This window comes from Lepidochelys kempii, chromosome 1 (genome assembly GCF_965140285.1).
Source record: "Lepidochelys kempii isolate rLepKem1 chromosome 1, rLepKem1.hap1, whole genome shotgun sequence".
Lineage (NCBI taxonomy): Eukaryota > Metazoa > Chordata > Testudines > Cheloniidae > Lepidochelys > Lepidochelys kempii.
In genome coordinates this window covers 229,401,741-229,416,213 of record NC_136380.1, presented here as the reverse complement: position 1 = coordinate 229,416,213, position 14,473 = coordinate 229,401,741, and the positions used below count along the sequence as shown (strand labels likewise).

The following is a 14,473-nucleotide window of genomic DNA, read 5'->3' as shown; positions in this document are numbered from 1 at the left end:
CTTGAGCTGACCGCGATGGACTTATGGCTTCTTTGTCTCTCTTTACAGAACGTGAGGTATGTTGCAAATTTCATGCTGGGAGTTCATCCTTCTTGAATTTCATGCTACTAAGCAAAGTATTTTTTCTCCCCCTACTCTCCCCTCCACATAGCTGCTGCTGCCTTGTTCTCTCCTCCCAAGTCACCATGACCAAATTAACCCAAGTTTGACTGGCCAGGCGTGTCAGTCCCTGTCCAGCTGCCATTCTGCCTTTAACGTTTGCACTGCCCACACTGCACTGCAGAGGTACGCTCCGGACCATCGCATACTGTAGGGAGCCAAAATGGCAGGGCTGCTTTGTAAAAAACGCAAAAAAGGAGGTACGCGAAAGGATTTGTCATGCACAAAACTCTAAGGTTTGTAAGCTACCTGTGTGGAGCAGAGATCTTGCTGTGAGCTTCTGGCTTTCTGTAAGTGAGGCTCTGCCGGCGGGACTGTCTCTTAGAATTTGCTTTATTGAAATGGCAGCACTTTGCTCTGACTAGGCACTTCCTTCAGAAATAGGACAGAACCTTTTGCTCTTGTGGAATTCAGCCCAGCAAATTGGATTTCAAGATCAAACATGTTTCTTCAACTGTGTGTGAGGTGGGCACTGGGTGCCTAATGCATGACTGTATTTATTTCCACCTTTAACTTTTTCTTTATCTGTTTTTGAGCCCTTAGCATAGAAGTGGTGTTGTGGAAAGGAGGAGATTTTATTTGCTAAAAATACTTTACTTTGTTCTGATTTCAAAATGTATTTCTTGCATTTTAAAAATATCTCCTTCCTTATCTACTCTGATCAGAGAGCTTCCTTTTTTAATCAAACTCCTGGGGGAATAAAAGCAATTTAGCTGCATTTTAAAAGTAGGCTTGGCAGAATTTTATTTTTCTGGACAATTTCGATGGATAATAGCAACGATTATTTTAAAGCATTTTTTTCAATTTCAGTTGTCATAGTTGTGGGAAATTATGGGGGGAGGCCAGACAATAATGCTTTAATGGCGGCAGATAGGATTCCAAATGTTAAGCTTTATAACCTGATACAACATCAGATGTCAAAAACGTGCAAAGTAAATGTCCTTAAATCAAACCATAATAAGTTCTCAAATAGCATTTTTCTGACTTTGCTGTTCTGTAAATTTTGACGATTAGTGATGGAAATACTTTTTCTGTGTGTGTGTGTGTGTGTGTGTGTGTATGGTGAAGATGACGTTTGCTGACATTTACTGATTTAAAAAATGTAATCCTTCCAAGTCTCTTCAAAAGACTATCTTGTTTAAATGTAGTTTTCTGAAAGCATCTTGAGTATTTATTTAGCGCACAGTGGGTGTGAGGTACTCTAAAATATATTTGTTCTCCAGGGCAATGACTGTCTCATCATCTATCTTTCCCTAACATTCAGGGCAGGGAGGCACTGGTCCTGATGGGATATTTTGGGTGCTACAGTAATGATGTAAATGCTACTAATAATGAAGATAAAACTTCTGCCATGAAGAGTTAATAATTTAGACTGGGATTTTCAAAGGCAACTTGGTTGAATGGGATTTGGGTGTCCAAATCTCTTGGGAAGCTCTTGAAAATCTCCATGTTCCAGATCTGCAAAACCTTATTTGTGAGTATTCCTACTTGCACGTGTATTTCCATTGACTTCTCAGCATAAGGACTATTTGAGGGAGTAAGGTTTTGCAGGATTGAGCCCTTAGTGGGCACATAGAGAGGATGCCATGCTATGAAAAGACACTCAACTTAGCATGTGACTTTTTAGTTCTGTGATTTCTTGTTTAGGGGAATTTTGAAAAAATTAATAAAATCCAGATGTCTTTAGTGTCTTTTTTTTAATTAACTATGTATAAGTAAAAAGCTACAGTATATACAACACATTCCATATATAGTAGAGGATGCAGTTTTGCTCCTGTCCTTTTGCAAGAAGTATACAATACCAAAAGTGAGCTGTACCTTCTTACCGGCAGCACACACTCTTGTTGCATATTAACTCTAGCAGGTCACTTTAACATGGATCTTAATCCATAGGCTCTCAAAATGTATGAATCTGGCATTTGTTGCTTCTGGGGACATAAGGACAACATGTGGCATTCAGGAAATTTATACTTACTTGATAGTCTGCCAGAAAGCAGAAACTAGTTCACCTCTTGAAATCCTCATTAGGAAAAGTGATAAATGGTTTTAAGTGCCTTCTCTTTGGATGCCAGTGAAATGTTGCATGGAGATTATCACGTGTGTGTCCCAAGCATTCTAATTCTCTGTTATCCTCTTTCTGTATGGTGGGGAGGTGGAGAGTGGTGACATGGGACTTTTTGTGACATGTGTAATATATATATAAATGGCTAGAGTATATGGGTTGATTTCACTGCATGAAAGGGGAGTAGGGATATATTTTTAAAGAACTGCCTGATGGGAGATTGATGGGGTTTAGATTGCCTTTTTCCCTAGGAAAGGACTGCTCTTTTGAGCTTGTGGTTATTTCCCAGTTTATATGGATATCCTTGCTTTGCCCCAAAAGAGCCTCAAGGACTTTGGCCTCCTGTGTAGTCTCCTGCACAGACAATGAAAACATTCTTGTCATTCCTGGAGTGATGTTGCTCTTTTTTGGTAGGTCGGAGAAGGACTGGTTATCTGCAAACTTAAAGTTCTGCTTTTACTGTGCCTTGGAACCTAGGTCTTTGTATCCCTGTCCACCACACTCTTCCTCGGTGGCCAATGCTATGTGAAGCTGGTGATAGTGTAATGCTGGCAAACCGCAGTCGTCAGCAGGTGGAATCAAACCTGGGATTTCTGGAGCTTAATGCATGAGCCTCTACTGCATGAGCTAAAAGCCATATGGCCCTTAGCTAAGGCTATAGAGCAGACTCATTAATCTCTCTCTCAGTGGTTTCGTTGCCACTCAATGGGACAGAACACCACATCCAGAAGGTGTATGCGTTACATACTTCCCCTAGCTGAGGAAGTGCATCCCGAGCTTCAGAGACTTCCCAGTTGAAATCCCGGACAAGCCTCCACTTGTAACGTCGACAGACCCCCAGTTGTTGGCAGGTGGCATTGAACCTGGGACCTCTGGAGCTATAGGAATGAAACGAAAGCCATATGGCTGTTAGTTAAGGCTGTAGAGCAGACTCATTAATCTCTCTCTCAGTGGTCTCAGTGCCACTCGATGGGACAGAACACCACACCCAGGAGGTGTGTGGGTTACAATAGGCAAACCTAAAAAGGTTGGGAGAAACATCCATAAATGTGGCAGCTTATCTACCACCCTAATGTATTCTAACTTTTTCTTGGTCTGTTAATCTCATGAGAACAGGAGATTTCTAGCATTTCATGGTAAAAGCAGATTAAGGATAAATAGGACCAGGATCCACCATAATTTTGAGATTTTCCCCCTTACGTAGTCCTGTCTCTCCCCTATCCAATAGTCCTTTGCTAACTCTCACTGCTCTTGATGATATTCTTTTTTCCACTCCTGGGTTCCTGATCTTCCTTCAAAGCGTGATAGCCTAGGGAGACCAGATCCTAAGGATTCTACCTTAATTCTACTGCCGCCTTCAGATGGGTCCGAAATACTGCAAGAGCTGCTTTCTCATGATATTTTGGCATTTCCACCTTCACTCCTCACCGTGACCATGCAGTGCAGAAGGATGTGAAACTGAACATGTCAGCAGCAGCAAAAGTTATCCAAGCTTCAACCTAGGGGGGTGAAGATTGATCGTGTGTTTTTATTTTTTACTGGACTTTATCCATCCCTAACCACGGTGTAGCACCAGGCCCTGCAATGGGTTGTTGTCAGCAGAGATTGAACATGGTGCCTCTGGATCTAGTAGCATGAACCTTCTCTTCTTGAGCTAAAGTAAACCAGCTGTTAGCCAAGGCTGGTAGCAGGCTCATCAATCTCTATACCAGCCACTAGTAGAGATCAGCAGAGCACCACACTGAGCTGCTGTGTATTACAGTAGCCTACATAGTTTCCTTGTACAGTGCTTTTGTCTTATTTCAAACCCATCTGTTCCTTTAACTTAAAATAAGTGGTTGATTTTGTTATCCATAGGAGCTTTAAAGTGAATATCCGTTAATAACATGTGATGATACTAATAGCACATACAATTCTTTTGCTTTTTTTCTAACTGTGCACAAGCACTGTTATTCCATCCAACACTGGTGAGAGTTAGGTATGTTAATATTAGTAGCTGAAAGGCCATACTGCTGCAGCAGTGTAATTTGTAAAGTTGTGTGTTTTTAAAAAAACTAAAAGAAGCTGTAAATGGCTGAACATCCCAGTGCTGATTGAACCTGGTGATATGCTAAACAAAAAGGGCTCTCAGCCATGCCTGTAGCCGTTTCCATCCGTTCATACTGACTCAACAGACATTCTAGGCTTCAGAGAGACAGTTGGGATTATTTCGTGGGTCAGTTGTGTTGATTTGTTTGTAGGAGGATTGTGTGGGGAGATGTGTTGATTTGTGTGAGTTGTGAATGGGATGGGGGCGGGGGTGGTGTTGCCATGAGGGGTTATGTATGTTTGGGTTATTATATGTGCTGGTTGTGGTGTTGTGTGGGTGGTTTTGAGGAACTGTGACAGCTGCGCCAAGTAATCCACCATCTCTTCAGTCTCCCTCATACAACCAATGAAATTGTTGTTGAACGAAAATTAGCTGTAAAGAAAGGGTGGTGATTCGTTGAGTTACTGCGGATATTGCAGTGGAATAGGACTCTTGGAGTATCATAGATACATGCCTTACTGTCACATGGGTGTAATTCATAAAATCAAAATGGCTGAGAACTTAACAACTGGATGGTAACAGACCGTGAATGCCGGCATAAGTGAACCCAGTGGTATTCTGGGCAAAAATAACTTTCAGCCATGCTTGCTGCTGTTTCCATCGCTTCCCCCGATTCAACAGACATTCTAGGCTTCAGAGGGGCATACAGAGTGACAGTCCTGGAAACTTGCTCTAAAGATCCATTTTAGAAATGGCTGAATGGAGACTCAGACTAGTTGAGCGACTTCCCCAAGATCCTACGGAGAGGTCAGTGGCAGCTTTGGGTTTACAGCTTGAGTTCAAAGATTCCAGTCTTATGCTTGATCCCCTAGCCCATACTATGCCTCTTTATAATGTCAGTGCCAGTGTTGGACTAAAACCCCTTTTGCTGTTTCTCAAGTCTTCCTTGGGCTCTTTCAGGCTTTTTGTTAATTATAGTTGCACATAGTGATCCTTGCAGGTGGAAATAGGGTGACCAGATATCAAGTGTGAAAAATCAGGACCGGGTAGGGGGTAATAGGAGCCTATATAAGAAAAAGACCCCAAAATCGGGATTGTCCCTATAAATTCGGGACATCTGGTCACCGTAGGTGGAAAAGATTATTCTTATCGTCATAGAAGAACTAGTGTTTAGTTCCCCTTTCTGTCTCATGTGCAGCCCCATGAGGTGCACAAAAGGAACAATCTTTACTCCAGACTGAGAGAGAGTCCACAGAGCTCTAAACACTTCCCAGTGTGGGAAATGGAAATTCTGAGTTAGTCTTTACTGCAAGCTCAAGATCCTGCAAAATAACTTCCGCTAAATCACCAGGCTAACCAGCTGTTTATGAAACGGCAAAATGTTTTGACTCTCTGATTCTATTCCACAGCGGCTGTGGTTCTTATTTCCATAAGCTGTAAACTTGCTTTGAAATGGGCCTGCCGGATGTATTCTCCCACTGTAGCTAAAAATTGTGTAAAATGTACAAAATTCTGCGTTTACAAAAGTTTTTTTTCTTTTTTTCTTTTTCCTTTCTTCTCTTCAGTGAGCGACCTGCAGGAAGAGGGCAAAAATGCTATCAACGCTCCAATGTCTCCCACCACCATTGATATCCACCCTGAAGATACCCTATTAGGTACAGTATTAATGCTACAGGCATAAGTGGGTGTGTGTTAATGGAGATCAGTATGTGCGTAGGTATTGAACATTGAAGTTAATTGAAGCCAATAGAAATGAGCATGAGCTATGGTATGTAAAATGTAAAATAAAAATTAGAAGGGCTGAGAGAAAATTTGAACAGCAGCGAGTCCACTACTCAAGTATGTTAGAGCCAGGAAGCTAGCAAGAGAATTGGACTATCAGGAAGACAAGGGCATTGCGGAGAAACTAACTGATTTCTTTGCATCATTCCATATCACAGAGGATATTGAGGAAATACCTAACCTGGAACTAAAGTCTTTTCAGGTAATGAGGATGAGACACTGTCAGAGATTGACATATCAAAAGAGGAGGCCTTGGAACAAACAGCTAAATTAAAGGGCAGCAAGCCACCAGGGGTCGTGTTCCAAGACTTCTGAAAGAATGAATTGGCTGAAGTGCTCATATAAATATTGAAACTCTCATTTATATCACTTACACCCTCCAGGTTCCTGGTGTAGTAACACATACTGTACCGAACTTTAACAAAGGTGCTAGTGGTGATCCTAGGAATTACAGACCATTGAGCCTTACTCCAGTACCAGAGAAACTGTAAGCAACAGTAATTAAAAATAGAATTATAAAACACCTAGATGATCATATGATAAGACAGACAAGCATAGCATCTGTAAAGGATGCCAATCTACTAGAACTTGAGAATGTCAGTGAAACAGTGGATAAAAGAGGAGCCCATAAATATAATTTTATTTGAACTTTCAAGAAGTTTTTGGCAAAATGCCACATATTAAGGAAACCAAGGGCAGGTCTACACGAGAAGCACTAGATCGGCGCAGCTGCACCAGTGCTGCTGTGCACCAGCACATCTGGTGAAGACGCTGTATGCCGATGGCAGAGTGCTCTCCTGTCGGCATAATTTTTCCACCTCTGTGCGAGGCGGACGTTATGTCTGCAGGAGAGCGTCTCCCACCAATGTGGCGCTGCTGTGGACAGCGCTTAGGTCTTGTGTCGCTCAGGGGGGTGTCTTTTTCACGCTCCTGAGCGAGGTAAGAGGTGGATTTACACGGTAGTGTAGACCTGACCTAAGTAGTCTTGGGATGAGATGAAAAGTACTGTTGTGGTTCAGAATACAGTGGTTTCTGGTCAAGAGACAGAAAATAGAGTAGGAACAATTTTCAACATACCAAAAGTTTTCATGGTGGGGTGTGCCAAGGTTCTTGCCAAGGTCTGATGTTTTTAGTGTATTCCATTAATGATCTGAAAAAGGAGGTGAGCAGTGAGATGGAAAAACGAGCAGATAGCGTATTTAAGGTAGTTACGATTAGAGTAGTCTCTGAGGAAATCCAGAGGGACCCAATTAAGCTAGATGACTGGGCAGCATGATGGCACTGTTATTCAGTGTTGACCAGTGCAAAGTTTTGCACACCAGAAAGAATAATTTGAAATCCTCACACATCGTGCTGGCTTCTAAATTAACTAACAACAAGAAAAAAAACCTGGCGTCATTGTGGGCATCTCAATGGGAACATTGGCTTATAGCAGGGATTGGCAACCTTTGGCATGCAGCCCGTCAGGGAAATCCGCTGGTGGGCCTGCACGGTTTGTTTACCTGTAGCGTCCGCAAGTTCGGCCGAACGCAGCTCCCTGTGTTCCAGGCCAATGGGGGCTGCAGGAAGTGGCGCAGGCTGAGGGATGTGCTGGCCACCGCTTCCTGCAGCCCCCATTGGTTTGGAACAGTGAACCGCGGCCAGTGAAAGCTGCGATTGGCCAAATCTGCAGAGGCCGCAGGTAAACAAACCGTCCCGGCTTGCCAGCGGATTTCCCTGACGGGCCGTGTGGCAAAGGTTGCCGATCCCTGGCTTATAGTGTAGCAGTGGTCAAAAAAGCAAATAAATGCTAGGAAGTATAAATAATTAGACCGAATATAATTCTGAATATATATCTTGTTATACTTACCTGGCCCCGTCACCATAATATCTGAGCACCTCACAATCTTCAATGTATTTATCCTCACAACACCCCTGTGAAGTAGGCAAGTTCTGTTATCCTATTGTACAAATGGGGAACTGAGGCAGAGAGAGACTAAGGCTATGTATTTATCCTCACCTCACCCCTGTGAGGTAGGGAATTCCTGTTATTCCCATTGTACTAATGGGGAACTGAGGCACACAAGGGTATGTCTCTACTAGCACTTTGGTCAGCAAAACTTTTGTCAGTTGGGGTGTGAAAAAAACACACCCCTGACCAACATAAGTTTCACTGACAGTGTGGACAGTGCCATGTAGCTTCCACTGCTTGTTGGGAGTGATTTTTTTATGCCAGTGGGAGAATTCTTTGCTGCTGGCAGAGAGCAGCTACATGGAAGACCTTATAGTGGTGCAGCTGCAGCAGTACAGCCTTGCGGTCCATTGTGTAGACATAGCCTCAGTTACTTGCCCAAACTCACACGGAGTGTGAGAACTGGGAATTGAACATGGGTGTCGCAGCTCCAGGTCTCTAGGCCTAGCCACTAGACCATTCTTTTTCTCAAAGTACGTATTAAATAAATGGATAATACATTCCAGCCTTGAATGCTATATTGGGTTCTGGTCATCCCATCTCACAAATGATGATATAGAAAAAATAGAAGGGGACTAAATATGGGTCTGGAGAATGAACAGAGGGTGGGAGAGATTGAAAAGATGATAAATGTTTAGTTTGTAGAAGACAAATAAGAGGAGCTATGCTAGAGGTATATAAAATAATTAATGCAATAGAGGAGGTAAATTGAGAGCTTCTATTTATCTTTTCTGATAGTATGAGAACAAGAAGGCGCACATTGAAATTAAAAAGCAACAAGTTTAAAATGATAAAAGGAAATGTTTTCCTCCTATCAATATATATTTTAACCTGTGGAACTCATTGGCACAGGATGTCACTGAGGTAAATAATTCTGAGCAGTTGAAAAAAGGAGTAACTGTTTATATGGATAATGGGAAAACCCACAGTTACATTAAATAGGCAAAGGAAACCAGAGAGACAAACCTGCATTCTTCTGGGCATAAGCCAGGCACTGACTGACCAGAATGGGGAAGAAAACTAACTTCTGTAGAGGTTATTCCATAATGGAATAAAGGCGGGGGACCTAATGCTGCCTTCTGCTGCATCTGGTATTGACTCATTTCAGAGATGGGATACAAGGCCTTTATATAAAAAGAAACAAAAAGAGCTTCTCTAATTCCCTCCGCTGTTAACTATTAAAGGTGGGAGGGAGAGACTGAGAAAGATTAGGGCCCCACACAGGAAATGTGGGTGTTGCACAAACATGGGTGAGATCTCTTTTGAAAGTTCCAGCTTGCAATCTTATGGACTGGGCGTGTGCTGGGTGTAACTTCCTCAGCATTAGCCTGCTTGACTCATCCCAGTAGCCAAGAGGAAGTAAAGAACCAAAAGAAACTGGAAACCTTACAGAATCAGAAGCTCTTCCTAGGTTTGTGGAAAATTTGGCAAACGTTTTCAACGTTCAGTTTGATTGTTTTTTAATAGATTGTGCACCCTGCAAAGAACTGAGCTCAAATGTCTGGGCAGGTATAGGGAAACCCCACTCAATTGTACAGTCTCTCATATCCACCCAGTGTGAGTGCAGAGCTTCATCACTAACAGCAGTGTAACTGTAATACTGGGACAGTGGGTCGTTGTGTTCTGGTGCCTGAATAGTGGTGCAGGTCAGAGGGCTCTCTGTCCATGGCACTGTGGCCATCAAAGCTCCTTTTTGTGACCATAATATTGTTTGTGTGGTTGACCACATTGTGGTACTATGTGTTGGCATCTCTGTCCATCTTCCATTCATGTGTACATCAAGGCAACACAAAGGGTAAGTCCACACTGCAAAGAGCCTCCCAGCCTGTGCAGAGGGATTCATGCTAGCTCTGCTCAAGCTAGAGTGCTAAAAATGGCTGAGTAGACCAGGTCAGGTGGCAGCACGGGGGGTCGGGTGGAGCTGCTGCCTGGGCCAGTGTCCACGCTGCTGTTTTTAGCATGTTAGCTTGAGCGGAGCTAGCATAAGTCAGTCTGCCTGGGCAGGTAGGCTCACTCGCAGCTGTAGAGTAGACCTACTCAAGCAGGCCTGGCTTCTTAAACGGTACAGTGAGATGTGAGGCATGTGTTTCATGTATCAAAGGCTTCTGCCTCATAAATCTTAGGCAAGTGTATGCTATGGGCTTCTGGCCCGTGGAAGTCAATGGAAATTTTGCCATTGACTTCCAGCAGGTCTGGATTTCATCCTGTATGTCTATGTGCACAGCTAAAGTTAAACCCTCCCGTTCTGTTTTAGCTGCAGAGCAGTGGATCATGTAACAAGGCTGTGATGCTGCATTCCTGTTGCAGTGTAGCAGCTGTGCTTTCATTTCCACTTATAGGAGCTGTTCTAAACTAAATCACAACTGTCATTTCAGCAACAAAGGAGATTACAATGAGGAAAGGTGGGGAGGGCTGAATTTGCTAGTTGAAATGGAGCACCAGAATTTAACAGGCTGTAACAACATTGCTCCTTAATATTCACGTCTAGGATAGAATGTTGTGTGCACCTACAGATGCATTCAGTTATGGTGGGGAAAGACATAGTGGGAGCCTTTGTTTGAATGTATTTGTTACCAGTTCAACAAAGTGTTGGCTCAGTGGACAAAACCTCAAATGCAATCATCTTTCTAAAATTAATCTTTACTCCTCCCTCTCCCTCTTCTGTTCCTTTGTCTCCTCTCTTCCTTTGGATTTTTTTGTCTTTCACCTTCCCTTCTCTTTCCTCTTCCTTGTTTTATCTGTCTCGCCTCTCCTCCCTTCACCCATGTGTTATGGAGACCCTCCTCAAGCTCAGAAGAGCTAGATAGGTCTTCCCCCAGAGCCTGTTGGCATGGTTCTTTCAGTTGGCCCAAGAAACTGTGTAGAAAGACACTCCCTACGCTTCCTTGCCAGTGGCTTTAGCTACAGTACTCTTAGCTGTTGCTAACACTGAGGAACTAAGCTGGGTCCCCAGTTCTGATGCAGCCAGCCACCTCCTCAATGCCTTCTAACTGTCCCACCCCACTCTACTTCCCATGTGTATGTCTTCCTTGTTCTCTTCCACTCATTCCACTCCACTTTCCTGTTCTGTGTCCCTGTTCCGTTTCTATCTCCTTTTTGTGTCTTTTCCCTTCTCCTCCCATCCTTCCCAAATTGTGTTGGTCTGGCAGCTCCTTGGTGGTAGAAGGAGAAAATATTTCTCTCCTTTCCACTCTTCAGCTCCACAGCAATGGAGCAGATTGCACCTCTGCTAAACTTGCTCTGGGCACTTTCCTCCAGGCACAACTGAATTTGACCTAAATCTTTGTCAGTTTCACTCTTGGTATTGCTGCCGGACATTGACTCAGCATTATGTGCAGTTGCAGCAGACTAAGTTCAGTCCTCACTAGCTAGCAAATTCTACAGTAGAATTTGAAAAGGCAGGAGAAAGGAGGATGACCCATAATCCAGCATCACCCCTGTTACAGGGAGCACAATGCAGTGAGCTTACTGGGTTCTTTGGGATGCTGCAGTCTAGTGATGTAGCTTAAAATGAAAACTAAATAACTGAGGAAAGGATAAAATGATCATCATTGTTAGCTGGGTGCCACTAATGCGCTCTGGTCCATCTGGAGAAAGACATAGCCCTGCCCCAAGGAGCCTACATTATATAGGAGACTAGCTGATACAGCCTGACACACACTATGCTGCGTGATCTGATGAAGGCCAGTTGAATCTTATTTTAGGGAAGTTAATACTGTGTAATCCTTCAGTGTATCTCTAAAGAATTCCCCATGCTTTGATCACTTGATGTTCCCTCACTAGTATGATGATTAGACTTTGCCATTTCTTAATCAACTTCCAGACAACTTTATAAATAATAGCTCCTGCAGTATCCTCGACAGTGTGTTCATGTCATGGCTCTAACTAGACATTTCCCTTCTCAATGGCCAGAGGAAAATGAGGAACGTACCATGATTGATCCCAACTCCAAAGAAGACTCCAAGTTCAAAGAACTGATCAAGGTAGGAAGTAAATACTTGTCTTGTTTTTCTTTCATGAAAAAATCTTTAGATCGCTATATGTAATCCTTTGCAAACCAGAGATATATATCTATGTAAAGGGATAATAATTCATGAACTGTCTTGGATATTGAGGTCACGTACAAGTGCTAGGAAGTAAAGCCAACAGCAAAGAAGATATGAGAAGAGGTTGGCAGACATCTGAGAGCCTGAGGATGCCAAGGGAGGGGAGATGAAGGCTACAGTTTCATCCCTTTAAATACTGAAGTGAGGCAGAATTCAGCTTGAATCTAGCAATGATCACAATGCCATTCCTCATGATGTGAGAGACTGGGCTCCCTGTCACTGTGGTAGCAGGGAAAACAGTTTTGGAAGGTGTGAGTTTGGGTTACAGGAAAGGAGTGCAGATGGATGAAATGTAGGGGAGGAACAGGATTTTTCGCTGGGTGTGAAATTCTGCCATGGTGGAGGAGGGCCCATGCTCTATGTTGTGGAGCCCCAGCAGTGCTCCTGTTCCAGGAAGGGGGAAGGTGAAATGGTTGTGCAGGGTGGTCTTCATATTTGCGCACTGGGGGAGTGGGTCCAGGCTAGGTCCAAGTGGAGAGGAGCGTTGAGAGTATAGGACTATTGGCATTGCCATAATGAGTAGACCTGAGGTCCATCTTGTCCAGCATGCTGTCCTCTATGATGACTAGAGCCAGATGCTTCAGAGGAAGATGTAAGAACCCCACAGTAGGCAGAGGTGGCATAATCTGCCCCCCGCCTTAGGTGTCTCATTCTGGTCTCTTAAAACTAGAGATTGGCTTACGGTTAAGATCTAAAGCTTGAAGTTTAACATCCCTTCCACTATATTTTGTTGTTTATTATGCTCACTCTGGATGGTCTTGGTATCCATATAAATATCTAGTCTCTTTTTGAATTCTTGGCCTCAATGACCCCCTGTGGCAATGAGTTCCACAGAATAATTACGTGTTGTGTGAACATTATTTTCTTTTGCTGGTCTTGAATTTTCCTCCTTTCAATTTCATTGAATGTCCCTTTGCTTTTGTGTTATGAGACAGGGAGAATAGAAGCTTCTGATCTACCTGTGTGCTAGAGGAGGGACTGGATCTGTGGTTGTCATATATCCAGTAGCTGGGAGCATCTGCACTAGGTGTGTGGAGGGGCAGCAGCTGTTGTTCTAGCTCAGGATCTGTAGTGTTGCCCCACAGCCTGTCCTATAACGGTTGTAGACTCCATCCCACTGCAGCCCGAGTTCCGCACACATTTACTCATGCTCTGTGTGAGGTGGAGGAGTCTAACCCAGAGTGTGTAGCATTTAGAAGGGCCAGTTTAAGGGTTAGGGCGTTGAGGTTAACGGAGTGAAGGTTGGAGCAGAGAGAGAGGTGTTGGCAGGTTTGTACCCTAATGCAGTGGTTCTCAACCAGGGATCTGGGGGTGGGGGGGCCGTGAGCAGGTTTCAGGGGGGCCACGAAGCGGGACCAGTGTGAGACTTGCTGGGGCCCAGGGCAGAAAGCTGAAGCCCCATCGCATGGGACTGAAGCCTGGGGCTCTGAGTCCCACCACCCGGGGCTGAAGCTGAAGCCTAAGCCTGAGCAATGTAACTTCGCCGGGGCCCCAGTGACATGGGGCCCCAGGCAATTGCCCAGCTTGCTACCCCCTAATGCCGGCCCTGGCTTTTATATGCAGAAAACCAGTTATTGTGGCACAGGTGGACTGTGAAGTTTTTATAGCATGTTGGGGGGGGGGGGGGGGCTCCGAAAGAGAGAGGTTGAGAACCCCTGCCCTAATGCATGCTTTCTTCCCAGAAGCTTTCATGCTCCTACTACTTTCTTACTACATTTCCTGTACTTGCCTCTCTGCGTGCGAGGCTTTTGGTTTATATTGCTTTGGATAGAAACCACAGTGCAATAATGCTTAGATGTGTCAGAAAAATCTGGATTATGTAATCCCATGAAGGAGGCAAGGACGTGTGCTTTGATGCATTCTTGTCAGGGTATCTTTACATCACTGGAGTGAATGCATGCTTCAAAGAAATACCACAGCAGCCTATGTATGTACTTACAACACACCCATCATTGTATTATCAGCACTGCAGTGGCAAGACATCGCTTTAGAAACATAACTGCAGCTTCCTGTCCAGTTGCAAATCCATCTTTACAGAGGAGCTGTGTGCAAGTACACGTGATATTATTCCCATTGAATATGTTGTAGAATCTCACTCATACTCACTGTGTTAATCCTCAGACGCAACAGTGCTTGCAAAAACCCTACTGGTCTTGTGCCGCTATTCCAAACTGTACTACAGGGTGTTCATGGCTGTCCTACGAATAATCAAAACTGAACGATTGTGGTCAGAATAAGTGAACCAAGCACACTCTGGAATGCAGTACACTTGATTTAAAATCTTGTTAGTTTGCTACAAGGTCTGTTCCTGATCCTGTTGAAATCAGTGGGAGCTTTGCTATTGAATTTAGTGAGACTTGAAGCCCTTATGGTGTGGTCAGGTA

The 14,473-nt window shown here is 43.8% G+C and overlaps 1 protein-coding gene across 5 annotated transcripts in view; it reads left to right on the top strand.

The window, feature by feature from the left end:
* The window catches only part of PARVB (parvin beta), a 97,588-nt gene that overhangs the window by 30,622 nt on the left and 52,493 nt on the right, over window positions 1-14,473 (top strand). For 4 of the 5 annotated variants that reach the window (XM_073316524.2, XM_073316514.2, XM_073316551.2 and 1 more), the window contains exons 2-3: window positions 5,816-5,905; window positions 11,896-11,966. In XM_073316524.2, coding sequence (XP_073172625.1) covers window positions 5,816-5,905; window positions 11,896-11,966 — 161 coding nt within the window. Of the gene's footprint in view, window positions 1-261; window positions 396-5,815; window positions 5,906-11,895; window positions 11,967-14,473 lie in introns of those variants that run through there. The other variant, XM_073316542.2, reaches the window with a different exon arrangement.